The 21,911-nt window shown below is 43.7% G+C and overlaps 1 protein-coding gene across 1 annotated transcript; it reads left to right on the top strand.

Moving 5' to 3' along the window:
• Nucleotides 1-549: 549 nt before the first annotated feature.
• Nucleotides 550-21,215, top strand: cdv3 (carnitine deficiency-associated gene expressed in ventricle 3). The gene is made up of 6 exons (XM_042331770.1): nt 550-845; nt 1,052-1,119; nt 7,099-7,175; nt 11,467-11,603; nt 16,833-16,992; nt 19,523-21,215. Exons 1-6 carry the CDS (start codon nt 680-682, stop codon nt 19,647-19,649), a joined length of 735 nt encoding a protein of 244 aa, XP_042187704.1. The 5' UTR covers nt 550-679; the 3' UTR covers nt 19,650-21,215.
• Nucleotides 21,216-21,911: the final 696 nt, after the last annotated feature.

The raw sequence follows: 21,911 nt of genomic DNA, 5'->3' as shown, positions 1-21,911 counted from the left end.
TTGAAGGTCTGTGGCTGAGAAGCAGTCGGGGGGGTGGGCAGGAGCACAGGGCGGCAGGAGGGAGGGGAGGGGAGGGAGGGCAGGAGCACAGGGCGGCAGGAGGGAGGGCGGCAGGAGGGAGGGAGGGAGGGAGGGAGGGAGGGCAGTGGCTGTGCTCCGTAGACGAGGCGCCACATGTTCGCTTTCTGTTCGGCCACGTGGGGAGATGGCTTGAGGCGGCGGGGGCTTCCCGCTGCTGCTCTCTGGGCTGCAGGGCCTCCGCGGGCTGTGTGCCGGGGGCGGGGAGTGAGCGGGAGCGGCTCTGTGTGTGTGTGTGTGTGTGAGGAGGAGGAGGAGGAGGTGGGGTCTGCGGTGGAGGAGAGAGACTGTGCCGCCGCCGCTCGTGGTGTAACCAAACCTGCTGCCTGGAACGCGCGTGACTCCCGGCGCGGGGGTTGGCTCAGTGGCGCCATGGGGCGAGCGGGCGGGTCCGAGCCCTGTGATTGGGCGGCGCGGTCCCGGCCAGCCATCAATCAGCCCGGCCGGCAGCCCTTCCGGTTCCGGTTCGGTCGGTCGGGGCCAGCCAGCCAGACAAGTTAGGTTGCGCGGAGTCGGCATGGGCGAGCGGCTGGTGCGGGCCGAGCGTCAATAGCCGTAGAGACCAGCAGCGCAGAGAGGAGCAGCAGCCGCCGCCGTCATCATGGCCGACAGCGAGCACCGCAGCCTCGACGACTTCTTCGCCAAGAGGGACAAGAAGAAGAAGAAAGAGAAAACCAAGACGGCCAAGTCGGGCCCCGCGACCCAGGCCACCAGCGCCCACCCGCCGCCGCCGGCCTCCACCCCGGCCCCGAGCGCGGCCTCCGCCGCCCCCCCCGCCGCCGCCGCCGCCGCCGCGACCACCTCCTCGGCCGCCGCCCCCGCAGCGCCAGCCAACGCCTCGTCGGCCTCCGAGCCGCCGCCGCCGCCGCCAGCCGCCGGGGTTGAGGGCGGCCCCGAGCCTCCCCCCCCCGCCGCCGCCGCCGCCCCGCCGTTAACGCCGCCGTCACCGCCACCACCGCCACCGTGACCGCCTCGAAAAAAACCAAGCGGGAGAAGGAGCGGACAGGCAAGGGCGAGGGCCTGGACTCACAGCAGGAGAGGGCGCGGGTGAGAGCGAGCACCGAGTGCAGGCCGCGGGGTGGGGGAGGGAGGGAGGGAGGCCGCGGGGTGGGGGGGGGAGGGAGGGGAGGCCGCGGGGTGGGAGGGGGGAGGCCGCGGGGTGGGGGGGGGAGGGAGGGGAGGCCGCGGGGGGGAGGGAGGGAGGCCGCGGGGGGGGGAGGGAGGGAGGCCGCGGGGTGGGGGGAGGCCGCGGGGGGGGGGGGGGGAGGCCGCGGGGAGGAGGATGGGGCGGTGGGGGATGGAGGGCGGGGTGGGGGGAGGGGGGGGTGGGGGGGGGGGGGGCCGGGGGGGTGGAGGGGGCGGGGGGGATGGTTGGAGGGGGGCGGCGGGGGATGGTTGGAGGGGGGCGGGCGGCCTGCCGGGCAGCTGCCGGCGTGACGGGTGTAGGAAGTGGGGAAGAAAAAGACACAGCGGAAGTCGGCGGCTGTGGTGACGGGGCGCGGCACTGACGCCGGGCGGACCATTACCCACCGCACAGCACAGCCCACCCTCTGGGGGGGGGGGGGGTCTTGAGGGAGACCGGTGGTGGTGGTGGGGGGGGAGGGAGGGAGGGAGGGGGGGGTGCGGCAGGCACTGGAGGCGTGGTAGCGTGTGAGGGGGAGCAGCAGCCCATGGCGGGCCTGGGACAGGCTTGGGAGGGGGAGGGGGGGGCGCACGGATGTGTGTGTGAGGCGAGGAATGAGGGCTTGTCGTGAAGGAAGGAAGGAAGGAAGGAAGGAAGGAAGAAATGGGTGAAGACTGTGCCGTGCAGTTGGGGAGGGGGAGGACTAGAGGAGGGAATGCGAAATGCCTTGTGACGGTTCACAAAGTTGAGGCATTGCCGAACCCAAAGGCACGGGAGGAGATGTGAAGGCACATTGAGATACCATGTGCTATCAGCAACGGAAACCTTTCAGGACAAAATTGCTCACAGGTTGAAGGGTGAACGATAACTGCTCGGCCCCTTTTTTTTTAAGGCATAGAATGCTTCCGCATGTTTCCTGTTTTTCCATTTGTAACGGTTTAAATTAATTTTTTTTTGTGTGTGTGAGTGTGGTTTTTTACACACACGGTAGCTATTGCAAGTTCAGGAGGTTCTCCAGTAATCCAGTGGCATTTTTTTTCCCCCATTGGTGCTATTTTGAGATTCACATCGTGCATTTTGGTCCAAAATTCATTCTATTTCATCACCAAGTGTCAGGGTGCAAATTTCTTGGGGATCTACAGTGAAATCTCCAGCTGCAGTTACACTACTTTCATGTATGGAACCAAAAGTATGGTTTAATAGAATTGGATTGGAGAATACACTTACCTTCGGTCAGTGTCAAGATGTGTTATTTTGGGATTGAAGTGGCCATTATATTTTATTGTTCAGCCACATTAAAAATAATAAAATTGGCATGTGAAGAGCTGGGTGTGTGGGAAGGTCAAGGTGTAACCTGGGATCTTACCAGTCAAAATAGATCCCAACGTTTACTCTGGTTTGATAATGTTTCTGGAATCAAGCTAAAGTTTAATTTGGCTTTTACATTTGCAGGGTTAAAACAGCTCCTTAAGAGAAACAATAAATTGTATTCATCAAAGGAATGGGAGAATTAATCATAGGGCTTGATTGCTTTCACATCACTAACTTTCAGCAGCAGAAATAGTCTTCACATAGAGGATGCTGAAGATGTGAAATGCTCTTCCCCAGAAAGCTGTAGAAGTAGAATCAATAGGGATAGTTGAAAGATGGGTGAACTGATATTTGTGTAGTAAAGGCGTTGACGGGTGTGGTGAAAGGGCGAGGCAGTGGAGGAGCAGTGTTGATGGCTTTCTCGGGTTCATGTTTTCCCATGTTCTTACTTACTGTTGTGGGACAAGCTGCATTTAACTCAGCCAATGCTCCATACAAGGTGTGAAAATTCCTGCTTTACTACAGGAATGTATATTAAAGAGACACAGGTGCACACTAGTAATTTTTGTGGACATGATTATGAATGTAAATTAAAACCAGTTGGTAGGTAGTTGTTTCAAGATTTAAACCTGTCTCTTTTCCCACAATTTGTTTCTGAGGAATGAAGAGCACGTGTCAGATGAGTTTAAAAAAAATCTGACGACGGTTAAAATTCTTTTTGCTTGTATATCTATTGCCCACAATGTTATACAACTTCTACATACCAATTGTTTTCTGGGGCACTAACTGAAACCAAGGACAAGCCAGGAACATTATTCAGATTTATGTTGTTTTGGTGCTGTAAATTGCATATGTAGACTTAATTTGTCACTACCTCACACACAGTTTGCTAATTCTGTTAGGACTGAACATGTGCAGGTGATTGTTCCCAGAGTCTTACCTGCACTGGTCTTCTGACCTCTAGAAGTAATGAATACCATGGTAGTGTGGGTATGCTGCTCCCCGGGGAGATCAAGCACATTCCATAGATCTAAAAGGTTAGAAAACTGCTAGACTCTAGAAAAATTATGTCAATTTCATTTTGCATTTGAAAATTAAAAATGGTGCACCATTTGTCTTCCTCTTTGTTGTATAGAAGTTACTTTCTTGGTCACTCTTTCATCGATAAGAATGAGACATCTGGTCTTGAGATGACTATTTTTGTTTCTAAAACTCAAATAATATTTGGATTCAATATAATTTAATTATGTCAAAATGTCTCAGTTTGGAATTAAAAAGCTGGTTTGAAGTGAAATGTGGTGAATAATATGGTGACAAATATGGCAGCCAATATGTGTGGGCAACATCCAGAAACACGAAGTTGATCTGCATTTTTCAGGGTGGCTTTGGATAAAGGAAGAATATTGATCAGGGAAGATTAAGTTTGCAAGGAAAGGTGCATTTGAAAAATTGAAGAGGGAAGGGAGAGAAAACACACTGAACTCGTGAGCTCAGGACTAGAACAGCAACCAGTATGCATACTTAGATAATGTTAGTGCCCTTGTTCCCTTATTTTTTGAGTGTTGATTTGTATTATTATTGCATTTTCTGCAGCCTTCAAGGTCTTGGGGTGAAGCTGTACTTGTGTCTCACCAAGCCTTAAGTATTCCAGGGGTCAGGGGGATTTGTCGGATGCTGATTCCTTCCTGTAGGAATTTGTAGCGTTTGCTTTCAAATGGAAACTGCAGGTGCCTGGATCCTGGTATAATGCATTGCTCACTAAAAAATCCAAGTGGGTTTTCCCTTCGCTCTCAGGTGGAGTGAGCAGCTACAGCAAATTGCTTATTTAGTGGTCTGGCTAATACTTGGCTCACTTCCAAGAAGAGCCAGGTGAGTCTGAGTGACAACAACCCTAGGATTTGAACCTGCAAGCATTTGGTTAGGAGGCAGAGTCTCTAATCTAGCAGTACTGTGCTGTTTTATTATCTTTCTGAATTTGACATCAGTCTTTTTTTCTAAAGAATTTATTTCACTGTTTGTGGATGAGATTTTCAGATAGGAATGAATTTACAAAGTGTTCTATCAACAACAACAAATTTTATAGAGCGTCCTACACATAGGGAGGACGTCCCAAGGTGCTGGACAGTTAGGGGTCAGGACCTGAGCATGGGGTAGGGGTGAGGGAAGGCAGAGAGTTGGGAGGGTGACTGAAGGCATGATCGAAAAGGGGGGGGTCTTGAGACCGGCCTTGAAGGAGGCAAGGGATGAAGCAAGGTGAAGGGACTGTGGGATGGAGTTCCAGAGTGTGGGGGCAGAGAGCTGAAAGCCCGGCCACCGATAGTAGGGTGGGTGACATGGAGCAGGCTGGAGCCTGCTGAATGGCGGGAGCGGGTAGGTTGGTAGGGAGTCAGCAGGTCGGAGAGTTAGGAGGGGGCAAGGTCATGGATGGCCTTGAAAGTGAGGACGAGGATCTTGAATTCAATCCTCTGAGGGATGGGGAGCCAGTGGAGTCGGGCGAGGGTGGGAGTGATGGGGTCACGGAGCCCTATCATACCCATTCCAGAAGCATCTTCTGGTACATTGACTAAGGAGGCTTTTTTGATGGTGTGTCAATTTCAGCATCTTCTTGACTTGGTGAGATGGCCTCAATGTGAATTAACTCGACAGAGGAAACAAATGATCAAATATGGTGTTTCTGGAACTTGAATGAATGCAATTGTTTTAAAGTGTATTGGTTACATTTAGAAAACAATCACTTCAATTCAAATTTGTGCTTACTAATGTGTAGGAAGTATTGAGCTAAAGGAATGCAGGATTGAGCACTTCTAGGTCAGGGAAACAGAAGTTAAGTTTAAAATAGAGCTCCCTCTAAAAATTGCACTAATTTAACATATCCAATCTTGTGTTGTGTTGAATGAAATTGCTGACTTTGTGCTGCATTGACAATCTTGTGGCAGCGATCCATGTCAACTAAGAACTCATTCATTCAACTAGCAGATCATGGCTTTTGTTTGCTCAGTTTAGGCAGGAATTGACAAAAGGTTAAAGGCTCAATGTTCTCATTCAACAATATGAATTATTTAATATTATCTATCATAATTAATAGTCATATTTTTTATTTGTAATAATGTGCTGAATTTTTTAAGGTGGGTCCAGTACATTTGATGGTTTTATGATATTCCAACGTATGATGAAACATTTAAATGTTAAAAGTTTTTATGGCTATTTCATAGTAATAAGATTCTTGCCCATCAGGAAAGCTACATGCTTTGTTTAAATTTTCTCGAATGGGGGTGTGTGAGGTCTCCTGAACTGGCTCTTGCAATGGAATTCAATCAAGTCATTCCTAGCCTGGCATTTCAGGAGGACTTGCAAGTGGCATTGGAGGCAAGGATTCTTCCTACTTATCTCCTGTTAACCTTGCAATCCAAAGCCCTTCTAGGTATGATGGTCCTTAGCAGCAGGAAGCTTGCCAGACAGTGCTTTCAATGGCAACATACCTGGTTTTAGCTGTTAAAGCTCCAGCCGTACCCCACAGCACAAATGTTTTGATTCCATTTAATACATTCCACACCTCATCAGAGGTTAGGACTCATGAGAATGCCGGGTGCAAAGTTATGACTCACAGGATTGAAGGGATGATTCAACCTGCAGTCACTGGAATGTGTGGATAATTGGATAAATATCTGAATGTGTGCACTCATTTCCTAAGATTCCGGTAAATTTCTATTGAATTCTGGTTTCATAACTAGAAGTGTTCAACATTCAGAAGCAAAGTGGATAACTTGTGATTTCATGTGATTTAAATTGCAAGCAAGTTGCATACTTTGTCTTGACTTTTTTTTCTTTTATCGAACACCTAGTAAATCTTTGAAATGGAGAAAATGTGACTGATAATGAGTGTATGGGCAAATGTGACTGTCATAATGAGTATCTTTTTTGCCATGTTTATCTGTGATGCTTTCTGCTTGTACTATATTTCAGCATACTTTTTTGTGGTTTTAGGCTATTATTGTGAAATTGAAGATTGAACGTAATTTTGGAAAGTCATGTTAAATTCTGTTTGAATCTGGAAGCTGTTTTTTGGAGTCCTTTGTTGTCTCAAAAAAAAGTGTGAACTTGAAGAATTTTAGAAATGTTGTAAGAATGAGTTAAATTGAAGGTGCACAATAAAATTAATCTTGGATTGATGTGCAAAGGTATATTTGTGCAGTCAAGTTTGTACACTAAATTTTCTAAAGATTGATCCAGAATCTAGAATACCTTTCCAAAAATCTAGTGGGAAAAGATGTATTATGTGGAATTGTTTAAAAACAAAGTTACTGAAGTATTTCATGGCAACACTGATCTATGTTAAACTATAGTTGGATATTAGGCAGCAAGAAGGACGCAAGAAATTTTAGAGGCGATGGTGAACATGAAACAAGTATGCTCAGAATACAAAAGGCAAACTGGGCAACTAGGGGTATGGGAGCTTGGTTATGGGACAGAGGGAGAAAAATGTTTTCAGTCTAAGTAAGTGTTTAAATGCAACCTACACTATTCATGTTGTTATTTATTCAATATAGTGTATTGGATTTGTAAAGTTTTGACTATTGTGGTTTCAGGAGGATGAAGAATGGAAGGAGTTTGAACAAAAGGAAGTTGATTACAGTGGACTGAGGATCCATGCCTTACAAATCAGGTGAGTTGGGGAGCTTTAGCCACTTGGATGATGTCATATTTCTGGTTGCCTTAGTCTTGCTGTGTTTAAAGTATTAATTGGACTACAGTTACAGATCATTAGTAATATGACTGAGGGTTGGTTTTCCCATCGTGATGTATTCAGGCAGAAATAGACTATTGATTCATGTAGCCTACCCATTGAACTTCCAAAGGATTCCTTCAGCATCATCTACTTTATTTACTGCATTTCACAATACAATCGAGTCCCATTACGCATCCTAGTTGGGTTCTGGTTTGCTTGAAATGTGGGTCTACTGTGGACCTTGCTATATCAAGACCTGGTGTTAGAACTAAAAACTTTCTGACTTCCAGGTTGACAAGTAGGCACTGATATTCCAATCCCAACTGTAATGTTTGTGTATGATTTGTTCCAATGCAAAAACAGCCTAACCACTAGCTAATTGAATTTTATCGGTTTATTTTGCATCAATTTTATTACGTTCTGGATAATAATAAAACATTTTATAATGTTCTAGATCACGTTCTGAAGCAGTTTGGTGTATAGCTACCTTTGGACTAACTTTAGTGTATTGGTATGAATATGATATAGGAAACCATTACTTTCAGCTAGTGCACTTTGTTGCACCAGTGTATCTGCAATACACCTAGTATATTTATTACTTCTAAAAGCAAAGTTGCTTTGTTTAAATTGCAATATGTGCAGGACGTGGCACTAACATCACTTTGCAACTGCTGAAACATAGGACGTCCATGCTATTGAGTTTTTTTTCCTTTTTTCGTGGTTTTGAGAAGTTTGCTTCTTTCTCCATAAATCTAATTTGTCTTTTACTTGTTAGTAGGTGTATGGATCAATCGTTTTGCACCAACTACCCTGTTAGACAAAGTATAATTTGTTTCTTGGGAATCATCAGAAAATTGTATGTTGGATTTTAATTTGCAGAGTTCTGACCTAGCATACACTTTGTATGTATACTACCTTCAGATATTACTGTTGAAGCTGCCACTTACTCTAGCAGGTAGGGTGACAGCTCAACTTTATTAAAAAAGTAATGAAGAGCAATGCAGTGACACTTGTGTTGTATGGGCAAGCCTCCAGGATGCTCTAATAACAGAGTACATTAATAACATTCAGCATCTAACTTAATTTGGATCTTTCACCGTTTGCTGCAGTTCACAAAATCATTGTGTAAGATTTTAGCACAAAAGTTGAAGTTGATGAAAAGTTGTGGCTCTTAATGAGGGGAAATACCCTTTTGTGGAAGTGACCACCAAACATTGTTTTTTTAAAGGCAAGTTGTAAATGCAGTAATGTTGGGAGGAGGTTTGAGCCTTCCTGCCTCATGTCGGATTATTGGGTATTCCCATAGTTGTATTGTTGGATACTTGACAACAGTCATGTGAAGTGGGCTAATCTTTTTATGCATTGTTAGCCTGAATTGATTGAGTGGATATTGGTTTTGCTCGAAGCACAAATAATTGATTTGCTTTGGGTGCTTTAGATGGTAACCCATTTATTCAGTTTTGCACTTGAGCCAATGGTAGGTATGAGAGCCTCTTGAAATTAAGAGCATTGATTTTGGTGACTGGTCCTAAAGACTTCACCATGTATGATTAATACCCTTTTATTTTTATCAGACCTTCTAAACACAATCGACTCTCTTGATGGAAAGAGAGATTTGGATGTAAAGTGAATGAGGGCAAATCTGAGGTAATGCCCTCTGGATTGTGCATGCCTCTTTATTCTGAATGCCTTGTATGCTTGTGCAATGAGTGATTCTACGGTAGCTCAAAATTCCCTTACTTGAATTTTTTTTATTAATCTTGCCTTTTTTTTAATAGAGTAGAGGAATCACAGAGGTGTAGTGTAGCCCTACAATTTTCTTTGGAGAAATTGCTGGAGGATGTTTTCTGGAAGGCACAGGTCAGAATTGAATAACTAATCTGGAGCTTTGCATGATTACTTTTGGGGATCAGGGGAGATTTACGTAAACTTTTCCCTTAGGATGATCCACAGGCTACAGTGGGATAAGTTGTACCGGTTTTTGAGCGAGGCTTGTTGTATTTTTACATTAAATTTTTTAAGTAAAATAAATCAAGTGTGTTTTCCCCACGGGCACATGCCTCTGCTCCCAGTCTGGGGTGTGATTCCATGGAAGTTGAAGATTCAAAGCAGGGAGCTCCTGGTTCCTGAGCTACAGTGCAATCCACTTCACCATCGAGGCTGCCCAATTCCGTGATGTCTTATAGTTAGTAGATAAATAATTAACTCTGTGGATTTGTTAGTGCACTTGAGTGGTTTTAGATTTTCAAATTAATGCAATACTTCTCACTCCTGTGTGTCAGCCCAGCTCAGTTTGTTGAACTCTTGCCTCTGAAGGTTGTGGGTTCAGGCACCATTGAGACTTTGAGCTCACAGTTTACGCTGGTATTCCAATGAGGTCTAAGGTAGAAGTAAGTTGCTGAAGGTCCACACTTTTGATGAGACATTAAATGTGCTTGTTCAACGTTATAATAATAATCCTTGCATTTGATATAGCGATTTTCACATCCTCTAGGTGTCTCAAAGCGCTTCACAGAATATGAACTTGTGGGCGAAACGCAGCAGCCAATTGCGCACAGCAGTTTCCCACAAACAATTGTGGATTGAAAATGACCAGTTTATTATTGTTTTGGAGGGATTATTATTAGGCGTGTGGAGTAAGGAAACTTGCCCAAAGTTTCACCCTGCCTGGAATTGAACCCAAGTGTCTCGCTTGCAAAGCAAGTGCTCTAACCACTGAGCTACAGGACTCCACAAGATCTTATGACACTCAAAGGGAATTCTTCCCTTTATCCTGGCCAACCATCCTCTGAAGAAAAATGGTCATGGCTGTTTGGGATACTGAATTACACAGTATGTGACTGCCACATTTGCCTACCATCAGTCACTTGACTTTACTGCCATTGCCAATGAAGTGCATTGAGATTTTTCATTGTTAATCAGATGCAAATATTATTATGCAAGTACTTGGAGGGAAAGACCTGTCACTGAGAGCAGATATTCTTTTCATCAGCTCCTGTTAACCCTGAAAGCCAAAGCTCTAATACGTAGGGTAGATCCAGCTGGGCAAGCCAGAAATTATAGCAATGCCAAGCTTTGCGATTCTAGCAAGTTAAACTCCAGAAGTACCCCCAATGCATATTTTGGGGGTCTCATAAAAGCAAGGATTATTAAGTAGGTAAATTGGGTGTTTACCTCCAATTAAGAGTGCGAATTCCAGGAGTAGGTAAATTTCCATGTGTAAATGGAATACATTATAAGCGGCAAAACCTTAGGCAAGTTTCCTTATTCCACATACACGCCTCTGTTTACCTAGCAGTAAGTAGGAAAACAGTTGTTAGTTGATTGGTGGATCGCTTTCCGGGGGCAATAATCCCTTCCAAAAACAAATAATTAAATCATAATAATTTTGGTCACCCAATGTGGGACACTGCTGTTTGCAATTGACTGCTGCGTTTCACCCACAAAATATACAGTCACTACACTTTACAATATATTTCTTGAAGTATTTTGAGAAGTCTCGGAAGATGTGATACGGTACTATATCAAATGCAAGGATTATTATTTTAAAAAGGCCAGTATGAAAAATTAGCGCTGGCATTCTATCTGATCCCCAAATCTATAACCGCTTTTAATATCAAAATTCAGTTGTTTAAAAGGTATCTGACAATTCTATGCAATGGCTGTTAAGTGCATTTGCAATTTTTACATTGAACTTCACCAACTACCAGGTATTTGACATGTAGGTTGCTTGCAGGAAACTTATTATTATTGTAAATGATGTAACTGTACTGTAACATGCAATAAAATTACTGTAATGCGCAGTAACTGTTTGCAGAGGGAAGCACAATAGGTGGTGAATTGAAGCTTCTTAGTTCAGTGAACTAATAGGGCATTCAATTTTGCCTACAGGTTGTGTTCCATGGGAGGATATTAAATGGCCATGCACTCCTCTTTCCCCTCCCTCTCTTTTCTCTCCCACCCCCCCCCCCCACACATACACACACACACATATTTAAGGCAGCTTAAATGAAGCACTTGGCACCCTAGCCTGTTTTCTCAGATCTAATGGTTTTCATACAGCCTTGTTGGGTTGGCTCGCCTTTGGTCTGAATGTTGAACTGGGGGGCAAATTGCTAATTTGAAATTAAGTAAAGTTTGACTGATAACTTTTCTTGTCTAATGAGCAGAATATTGGAAGAAATTTCTTCCATGTGCTTGCTTTAATACGTCTGATTTGATTTGATAGTGATGAAAGGGAGGAAGATGATAATGACAAGAAAGAAGAACATGGTGAAGATGGAGAGAATATTCAATACAGAGAAGGAGAGAGGCTTTATGGGCCTTGGAACAAAATAACGCCTGCACAAATGCCTGTTCCTGTGGGTAAGTGCTGTGCTTGTTCTACAGATATTGAAATAAAGAGTAAAATTTGCAGGCATCTTATTTGTAAACTGTTCCTTATTTAAAGGATGTGTTTAAGAACACCAGCAGATGGCAACTCTCTCTTGGTAAGTGGTTATTCCACTAAGGGTTTCATTTTGTTTTTATCCTAGTGAAACTACTTTGTAAATTGTGGGTCCTACTTCAAGCTCTGTTTTTTTTCGTGCTTGTTTGCTCTCTTGGGTTTATTTAGCTAAAAGATCAAGATCCACATTCTCTGGCCAAAACGTTCCAAGTTAAATGTTACTTTCAGCAATTGGGCAGGGTTGGCCAAAAGCCTGCGTGTCAAATCACTGTAGTAGTAATAATCCTTGCATTTGATATAGCGCCTTATCATGCTTTTAGACGTTTCAAAGAACTTTACAGAATATACTTTTGAAGGAACTATTACCTTGGAAAAGCAATCTGCCAATCAACTAACAACCGGGTTCAACAAGACTATATTTGTATAGCGCTTTTCACGTCGGGAGGACGTCCCAATGCGCTGGACAGAGTACAGCGTTTCAGACCTGAGCTGGGGTTGGAGGGGTAAGGGAGAGGAAGGGGGGTGGCCGATAGCATGGTCGAAGAGGCGGGTCTTGAGGCGGGACTTGAAGGAGGCTAAGAAAGGGGCGAGACGGAGTGACTGGGGGATGGAATTCCAGAGGTTGGGGGCAGAGTGGCTGAAGGCTCTCCCGCCAATGGTGGGGCAGGTGGGTTGGTGGACATGGAGCAGGCCAGAGCCGGCTGAGCGGAGGGAACGGGCGGGTTGGTAGGGGGTTTGGAGGTCGTAGAAGTAGGGTGGGGCGAGGCCATGGAGGTCTTTGTATATGAGGACCAGGATCTTGAACTGGATACTCTGAAGGATAGGGAGCCAGTAGAGTCGGGCGAGAGTGGGGTAGATGGAGTCACAGAATTTGGTGCGGGAGAGATCATGGGCTGCAGAGTTCTGGATTATCTGCAGCCTGTGGAGGGAGGAGTTGGGAAGGCTGACAAGTAGGGCGTTTGCATAGTCGAGCCTGGAGGCAATAAAGGCATGAACAAGAGTTTCAGCGGCCTGAGGGGTGAGGTAGTGGCTGCGTTAGGCAATGTTACGGAGCTGACGGAAGGCAGAGTAAGTCATGGCTTGAATGTGGGGGAGAAAAGACAGTTGAGGGTTCCTACTTACAACAACAACAACAACAACAACAAGATTCCATTTATAGAGCGCCTTTCACGTCGGGAGGACGTCCCAAAGCGCTGGACAGTTGGGTCAGGACCCGAGCAGGGAAGAAATGGTCAGGGTGAGGGGAGGGAAGGGAGGGGGCGAGGAGGGGGTAGAGAGTTGAGAGAGGAGCTGAAGGCACGGTCAAGGAGAAAGGTCTTGAGACCGGCCTTGAAGGAGGAAAGGGAGGAGGCGGCGAAGGCACTGGGGGATGGAGTTCCAGAGCCTCGGGGCTGAGAGGCTGAAGGCCCGGCCACCGATGGTAGGGCGAGGGGTGTGGAGCAGATCGGAGCCAGAGGAACGGAGGGTACGGGTAGGTAAGTAGGGGGATAGTAGGTCGGAGAGGTAGGAGGGAGCAAGGCCGTGAATGGCCTTGTAGGTGAGGATAAGGATCTTGAATTCTTAACGCTAGATGAACAGAGGCGTGTGGCGTAAAGGAACTTGCCCAATGTTTGGCCTGCTGGGATTGAACCCAGGTCACACACTTGCAAGGTGAGTGCTCTAACCACTGAGCTACAGGACTCCCAATAGTTAATTTTTTGGCCTAAGAGAAGATGGACTTTATCCCTCTTAGACAGAAAAATCCTGGGAAAGCAAACTAGAACAAAAAAAACGATCGCTCACCTCAGTAAAATCAACTGGTGGTGCAGTATGGAGTAAACCATTTACCTGGAGAGGGCCATCACTTGCTGGTGTTCTAAAACTGGTGTTTTAAGAAATGTAATGGGTTTAGGAATTCCACAGATTTTAAGCAGTATTCATTTTTTGGGGATGAGTTGGCTTAAAGGTGACGTGGCTGGTGATGGGATATCAGAATCTAGTTTACCCTTTGTAGAGATCTATGTAGTCTGATAAGTGAACAGGGCATTGCCACAATACTCTGATCACTGTTGATGACAGACCAGACAGCCTGGCTTATTTGTAAGAATACTTAGAGGGGTGGATCTTTTCCACTCTGCTCTTGTCGCTCTGGGAAACCAAAACTAATGATGGTGATCCGAGCTGGATCAGCAGCAGCAAGCTTAGCAGTGTTCTCAATTGTAAGTTGTGTGGTTTTAGCTGATTACATTCCACTACCCCAATGCACACTCTGTGGGTACCCAATCCTTGATCCTGCTTAAAATCTCTGGTGCTGGCAGCATTACCATCCAGGGATGCACACTCCACCTCACTGAGCCAGTCTGGAACCTTGACGTCTTGTTTGGCCTTCAACTGTCCTTTCTACCCCAAATCCATGCCATGATCTGCTGTGCTTTTCTCCATCTCCAAAACAGCACTGCCTCTCCACTCAGGCCGCTGAGACCCTAATCTATGCAATCGTTACATCTAGGCTCAACTATGCCAACTCTGCTTGTTGGCCCTCACAATTCTTCCCTCCACAAGCTGCAGCTTGTGTCCTCTCCCGCATCATGCTCTGTGACCTGATTAACCTCGCCCGGCTCTATTGGCTCTCCATCCTCCAGAGGATAGAGTTCAAAATCTTCGCCTTCAAAGTCGTCGATGGCCTTGATCCTTCCTACCTCTGTGACCTGCTAACGACTTATCAACCTCTCCACTCAGCAGGCTTCAGCCTGCTCTCTCCCACCCCCTGCATCAGTCGTCAGGCTTTCGGGCTCTATGCCCCCACCCTTTGGAGATCCATTCCACAATCTATTTGCCTTGCTCTCTCCCTCACCTCCTTCAAGGTAGGTCTCAAGACCCTCATGTTCGCCTGCACCTTCGGACACCATCCTACCTCTGCCCTCCATCCCTACCGATCCCAACCCCCTGCTCGGTCTAAATCTCTGACTGTCCAGTGCCTGGGATGTGCTGCTAATGTGAAGGTGCTATACGAATGTAATTTGTTGTTGTTTTTGATCCTTGCCAACCTGTACCTGAACTCTAGGATTAGGTAATAATAATCGTTGCATTTGATATAGGGCCTTATCACGGTCTTCGAGACATCTCAAAGCTCTGTAAAGTGAATTAACTGTATTTTGTGGGCAAAACACGGCAGCCAATTGCGCACAGCAGCGTCCCACGAACAGCCGTGGATTGAAGCGACCAATTTATTGTTTTTTTCTTGAGGGATTATTATTAAGTGAGTGGAGTAAGGAAACTTGCCCAAGGTTTCGCCCTGCCGGGAATTGAACCCAGGTCTCTTACTTGCGAGGCGAGTGCTCTAACCACTGAGATACAGGACTCCACAGTTTGCTTAAGAATGATGGGGGAGGGTGTTACATTCCCAGCTGACCAAAAAAAAATCCCCAAGGATTGTGAAATATAGATACAGCTGCCAGTGACCGACCCATGTGTCTGGATGGTTGCCAGTTCCTCTTTTTATATACGATTTTGGCAAAATGGCTCTATTGGGTTCTAATAAAGTTCTAATTTAACTTAAGATCAACTGAATAGAAATGCCTTAATTAGCAAAATAAACTAAATCTAACTCTTCATATCTTTTATCAGATATATGGAACCATAAATTTGCAATAAAAGTTTGATAGTGTTCCAGTTTTAGGAAAACTGTCTCTAATGTATTAATTCAAAAAATTCCCTAGGCTGGCTGAAACACTTTCACTTCCCCCTAAATGTTTCTGTGCCCCATATAACTGCTTTGTGTATCCACTGATAAAGGGTAGGATGCATTTTATAAAGGGTTTTTAAATATGAGCATCTTGAGACCGAGGCGAAATAACCACTTGTTGTGGTGTTCTTGTGTTGAGGGTTAGAGGTTGGAAGTCCTGTGTAAAAAGCAAATAAATGAGGAATGCCGCACATGGTTTCGGCTGCGCTGGTTGTGAGGTACAGATGGAGGCGGACAGTAAGATAGAAAAAAGCATTTTGGAGAGGGAATGGATGTGGGGTAGAAAGGAAAGCTGGGGATTGAACCTGACACCTAAGTTGTGCAAAGGTTCAGTGAGTCTGAGGGAGAATCCGGGGAGGTTGAGGAATTCAGACCCGCAGGAGAGAAGAAATTGACGGGAGCCAAAGAGCAGGCTTTTCATCTTGCTGAATGAAGTTCAGCTGTAGGAGGATGACTGTTTCCATTAGTTGAAAGTAAAATGAATTTATTACAGCTGAAATATGTTACACTCACTCAGGCAGCTCTTTAAGGGGAGAGAGAGTACTTCCTTGATACTATCCACCCCCATAATATCTATGTAAGCAATCTGCAATCATAGTTGGATAGTATAACAAGAAAGGTAAGGTACTGTTGGGTATTCATAAAATTTGAAATATCTTTTGCCTTTTTAGCTTTCAAAAATTGTATTATTGGATACCTAACTGATTATGGCAGTGAAACTAAGTATATTTCCTTTTGTAAGTGAAATTAAAGATTTTGCCTTGACTAAAATCTTTTGGAGTTGAAATATTTAGCAAGTTGAATTATTTTTTGTTTAAATTGATACTCAAATGAAAATTCAGGGGAAAAATATGTGCAGCTGCTGGTTTGTGTCAGACCTCTAGAGAGCATCCATCTTAAATCTGGTATTGCAATTGTATTGCTTTGCTGCTAGAGATTCTTCAAGCCAGATCATGTTGCCCAATAGTAGCTTCTTTTCACAGGAATATAGTGTTCTCTATATTTTCTGAATAATTAAAATTCTTCAGTGGAGTTTTGTACTTTTTTTAGCGTTTAGTAGATTTGTTTTTTAAACAGTCGAGCTGATTTCAAACAAAGTAATTATCGGATTCTTTGCCTATTTGAAAATAAAGTGCCTATTTCAAAATGCTCCATTCTGTCATGCTTAGCTTTAGCCTACACGTTTCCTTTGCACACGCTCACAAAAGTTGAGATAGCTGAAATGGTGACCTAAGGTGAACTAATTTTCACTTCTGAGGAAGTGTCCTGCCTCTCAGCAACTAATCTGAGTTAGCGAATGACAAGGTAAGTTTGTTCCAATGATGCATGGAATATTGTTGTTGAGGATCATAGCCATGTTCTCAAGGTATTTGAACCTTTGTGAGAAATTCTTATTTTGTTTCTAACACAATTGTTACTCAAGTTTCAGAAGTCCCAGAACCAAAGCCAAGTGGTGTGTATAGGCCTCCTGCAGCTAGGTCGGGTATGATGAGACGAACTCAATTGCAAGGACCTCCAGAGATCTTCAATGACGCACAATTTCCATCCCTGCAAGCTTCTGCCAAGCATGTAGAAACCAGAAAGTAAGCAGTTGTATTAGATTTGTTTAAAGTAGTGATTATTATTGATTCTCTTTCTATGGGAACTGCCAGATATAGGTGTCAGTGTTACAACTCCTTATGAGAACTTTGTTTTGGGGGGAACCTTAATCTACTTGTCAGTGATTGTTTTCTTAGGTTCTTCATTTTCAGTTTTGAACTGCTTTTTACTGTTCATGTGGTTTGAAATGGATTCAAGAATTTTTAACCATGATATTAGCTTGCTATCCAGCTTAATGTCCCAAACCTTGCATTTGAGTCTCAGAGGATACGTTTTGTACGTTGTGCAGGTGGCTGTGCAATTAGCTGCTTATAATCCATCGTGTTTTCTCATTCATTTACAAAAGGAATCAAAAGGAGCATTTTTTGTTTCTAACAGTTGTGTAAAGAAAAATCCAAGTAATAAATCTGAAATTGCTAATTAAATTTGCCACTCCTTTTTTACTTGGTTTTAAAACAAATTGCCTGGAAACTTAAAAGCCTGTCTCCTCCCCACCCGCAAACAGTGAGTTAAGGGGTAAATGTAGTGTGGTACTGAGTCATACAGACCAGAAGATCCTTGGGTTTTCTCAGCCAGAGCAGTACATTTGGTTTAATACAGTTAAGCCATTGTTGTGAGTTAGAGAATGAGCTCCTGGTTGATATCCCGGGATCTCTACCACAATGATCACTCGGCTGTGATACCCTCAAAATTCAGTCACCCACCGATACTCTCATTGTAAACCTGATGCTTGGAGGAGCTACTGGAGGGTTTTCATTAGAATTGTATGTAATAATAGTCAGTGCCTTCAAATGGCCGGAGAACAGTATCAAAAAAAACTATAGATGAAGATCCATGGATTTTCTTAAGGCCAGAAGGTCCTATTGGGAACAGATTGTATATGTCAGACACTTGAAAAAGTAATATTTTTCAGTGTTCTGATTTATCTATATTGTGTGCATCCTTATTTGTTCAACCTCCACATACAGTTAATGAGGCTGCCAGGTTTGAATTGTCCCACTGCCATTGTGACTATGTGCATAAAGTATGGCAAATTTATCATACAAGAAAAAGCTTTGTAGTGCCAACAAAAAATTCAAAAAAGATTTGAGGGAAATGTTCCTAAGACAATTTTTTTTTACCAAACCCATTGTTTGATTATGAGCAAGTAATTCACATTAATCAATAGTGCAAGCCAGGCCTCTGTCATCAGGGAGGGAGAACTTACTTGTGAATGTGTGTTATGCACAACTAGCACTTTACAACGCCTGCAATTGATGCCTCCAATATTGTGTAGTTTGCCACTCAAGTTTTTTTTTAAAAAAACTTTTTTTTCCCCCCAGGGGACATTGCTGTTAAGGAATTGAAGTAGTGCAAGTCCCTCTGATATTTCACAGTTGGCAATCGACTGGATTGCAAGTGTTAACAGAGTCGGGGGTTACTCTTTTAAGAGATCCCACAACGGAGCCAGCATAGAGGTGCTCTTCAGTAGGTGGTGATTCCAGAATAGTAAAGTAGGATATAATTTTAACTGAGACTGATTGCTCTGGAATCTGCATTTAATGCTGCACCCTCTATGGTGTAGGATTTGGGCTATTGCTATCCATGAATTCTGAATGTTCAAATGAAGCATTTTGCACATTGGTCCCAGATACCTTGAGATCTTATTCAACACAAGGAGGAATGACATCTTAAGATGACCTTGAGGCAGATAGCTGCTCTGCCACCAATTAACAGCCTGGTGATCACATTCGCATAGTGGATCCACCATATGCCACAGTGTGTAAACTGGCTCTACTGTTAGGGCGCATATCTGTAGAAATGGTGAGTATGTATATATTGCCTATTGTTGGTGCCGTGCATTGAGAATAAAGCTGGTCTAATGGCACTGTTCTGGATGCCACTTGTAGCTCCATGGAATAATTAATGAAGCAATACTGCCATGGTTTGACGATGCTTTCATGCTGTGATTTTATACCAGTCTCGTTAAGCTGGAGAACCTCTGACCTTTGCTTTCTGTTCTGCTTTGGTAAAATTAATTTGTTTGTGGATGTTGAATGAAATAGGAGTATTAGATTACCTACCTAGGTAAGTCTTCCTCATTTTTTAAAAAAAAAGTAGTTCAACCTCCACATACAAACTCCCTGTAAGCTGACCCTCCACAATTAATTTCTCTCTGGCCTGCTGCAATCAGAACAAACTTGTCTTGTGTTTTTCATTGCGTGCATCATTTTGGTCTCTGCTGTTCGCTCTTTTCATTAAACTGAAATGCCTTCCCAGCCTATGCATATCTTGGTGGGGGAAAAAAAATCACACGATCAGCACGACTACTTTTTAGTTTCAAAGGGGACAGTGTGCCTGTGGTTTTTCCCCATTTGGACAGCCTATTCATTTGTATGTGGAGGTTGAACTACATTAAAAGAATGAGGAAGACCATACTGATGGTAGGTAATCCGTCATTTGGTCTATTTTCTAGTTTTGTGTTACAGAAGGTGAGCACGTTTGCCCTCCTGATCATTATAACTTGTTTTCCAGAGATAAAGAAATGGAGAAGACCTTTGAAATGGTGAAACATAAAAACAGAGCCAGAGAGGATGGTTCTAAAAGTCAGTCCGTTCAGCTGGAACTAGGCAACCAGTTTGCTGTTCTTGGGGAGCAATAAATGTTGATAACGTAATTTACAGACTGCTGCTCTGTGTTCCATCCCAGGTAACTAAACTACAGCTATGGAACCCATCTGTCTTCACCCTACAATGCCAGGAAATACGTAATCCAGCTGGTGTAGGCTTCTGTGGACAAACGAGGCATCTGTGCAAGGCATCATGAGAATTTTAAGTTTGAAGCACAATAACTGCTGTCATCTACTGTGGACTGGAGTGAAAAGGGGTTTGAATGAAGTGTCAGTTGCTCGTGGAGGGACTTTTTTCATAAAGATGAGAAATGTGGCCGTTTAAAGTGGTCATTTGTTCAGAGTCCTGCTTTCTAGTTGAATGTTAAGCCTTCTCAAAGGTGACTACCTCAGTTTGGGAGTGAGAACTGTGGACACTGATTTTTGACTGTCTCGTTTACCACCTCAAGTTTGCTATCATTTCTTTAAAGAAAGGGTTACAGGGCCACAGATGAACATTAAACTGCTAAATTCCTGAGATTGGGAATATAAATTGTATAAATCAGTCTACAAGTTCTATATTTCAGACTGCACACCTTTTTTAAGTGACCTTACTGTAAAATAAGATCCCATGTGGTGTCCATCAAGAGCATCTGCTTTTCAGGCTGGGGCTAAGTGACTGCATGCAATGACTTGGACCACCACTTCCCTTCATAAGATTATTCTTAGCATATTTTTGATGGCTGTATTACAGAGCTGCTTACCCAGAGCAGCATCTTGCCTACATCTCACTTGTGGTAAGAGAGCATTCATTGCCTGTGGTCTGAGGTAGATTTGTTCCCTTTGTAACAATTACATACACTGCAGCTTTCCACTTGGTTTAGAAATGGCATCATCAATAACCATATGGCCCTCCAATCTGCTTCCTAAGATCTGCAGAAGCAAACTAGCACTATCTGTGGTGTTACTAGTAGTTTTAAGAAATAATCGCTGATCAAGCACCAACCTGTAAATATTAAACAGGGTGTAAGCTTGCAACAAATGTTCCTTTTAAACCGTGAGCATAGTCTTACTCAAACACACCAACTGAAGTGTTTGTTGGTGTGGATTTATTAGTGATGACACTTCCATATTTAAACCTTTTGAATGTTTGGTCACTAAATCTTGAGGTTGAATTTAATTTGTCCCATGTCATTGACAAAAAAAGACTTGTTGATTGAGATGGGGGGGAGGGAAGGTTTAAGGTTATGGTTTAAACAATATAACTGCTGTACACCTATTTATGATGACTTTGGTATAGCAATGTTTTCTTACTGTTTTGATTTTAAAGCAACTGATATTTTTAAATTGGACATGATCTAAAATGCGATCTCCTTAAAGACCGTTTGTGTTCAAATTCCCTTCATTTTGGCTTGTAATAGAATTGATTTCCAAAGAGAGAACAGCTACATTTTTCTTGGAATAGACATTCTGGGTTTGTTGTAAGATGCACATTCAGACACATTCTGTGCTTGTAAATGGAACAGCAGCTATTGTCTGAACACTTTGAATCCTGGGCACGTAATATGGCTGTACTGGAGAAAACTGTCAAATGAAATAAATCTGTAAATCTGCATCACATGATTGCTTCTTTTTCAAATTATTTTAACTACATTACAGTATTTGTGCTACTTTATTGAAGTCTGGGAAAATTGAGTGATAGTAAATGTACTGTAAACATTAATAGTCCTCACTGATGCAAAACATTCACACAACCAAAGGCATAGATTTTCAATAGAAAAGCCTCACGATAGGATTTGTTTCCTCTCCACACCATGATTATGTGGAACAGATTTTCAACAAAAACAGTGAGTGCTGAAGACTAATGCCTTAGTTAAGTGTATGAAATCATATCTGAGCAATAACAGACCAAGCTGAATGTGTCCCATAGATTACAATAATTTCTACAGCACTCGGGGAGAGGGTGGGGGGCAAAGGATGACCAGATGAGGGAGTGAGTATTCAATTGAGGTAAGGATGTTTGGTTTGAATGATGAGAATGGATGAACCTTCTGCCAATTAATTAAGTGTTTAGCGAAATAGCTAGGCAGAACTTGCTCTAGGAAGGTGGTGGTGGAGTCCAATAGGGTAGGTTTTGTACAGTCTGAAAAGAACAGGCTTAATTTGGTCTCATTCTGTACATTTATCTTGTAATAAAACAAGTCCTGGATGAGAGCTTCAGCTGGATGTCAACAAGACTGAGGCCCACGTGCTCGACTCCCATCAGTGCCTCCACACCTCGGGTGTGTGTGGGTCAGCATCCGAGGTGTGGAAGCG

This window comes from Callorhinchus milii, unplaced genomic scaffold (assembly GCF_018977255.1).
Source record: "Callorhinchus milii isolate IMCB2004 unplaced genomic scaffold, IMCB_Cmil_1.0 Scaffold2, whole genome shotgun sequence".
NCBI lineage: Eukaryota > Metazoa > Chordata > Chondrichthyes > Chimaeriformes > Callorhinchidae > Callorhinchus > Callorhinchus milii.
The sequence above is the reverse complement of the archived record's forward strand: the minus strand, read 5'-3'. Positions and strand labels throughout refer to the sequence as shown.

Bases quoted from the DNA above. Each gene is read 5' to 3' on its own strand.
- cdv3 (XM_042331770.1), top strand. From the start codon at position 680: ATGGCCGACAGCGAGCACCGCAGCCTCGACGACTTCTTCGCCAAGAGG. The intron at 846-1,051 runs CCCCCCCCGCCG...CCGTGACCGCCT, and splicing joins CCCGAGCGCGGCCTCCGCCG to CGAAAAAAACCAAGCGGGAG. The intron at 11,604-16,832 runs GTAAGTGCTGTG...TTGTTACTCAAG, and splicing joins ACAAATGCCTGTTCCTGTGG to TTTCAGAAGTCCCAGAACCA.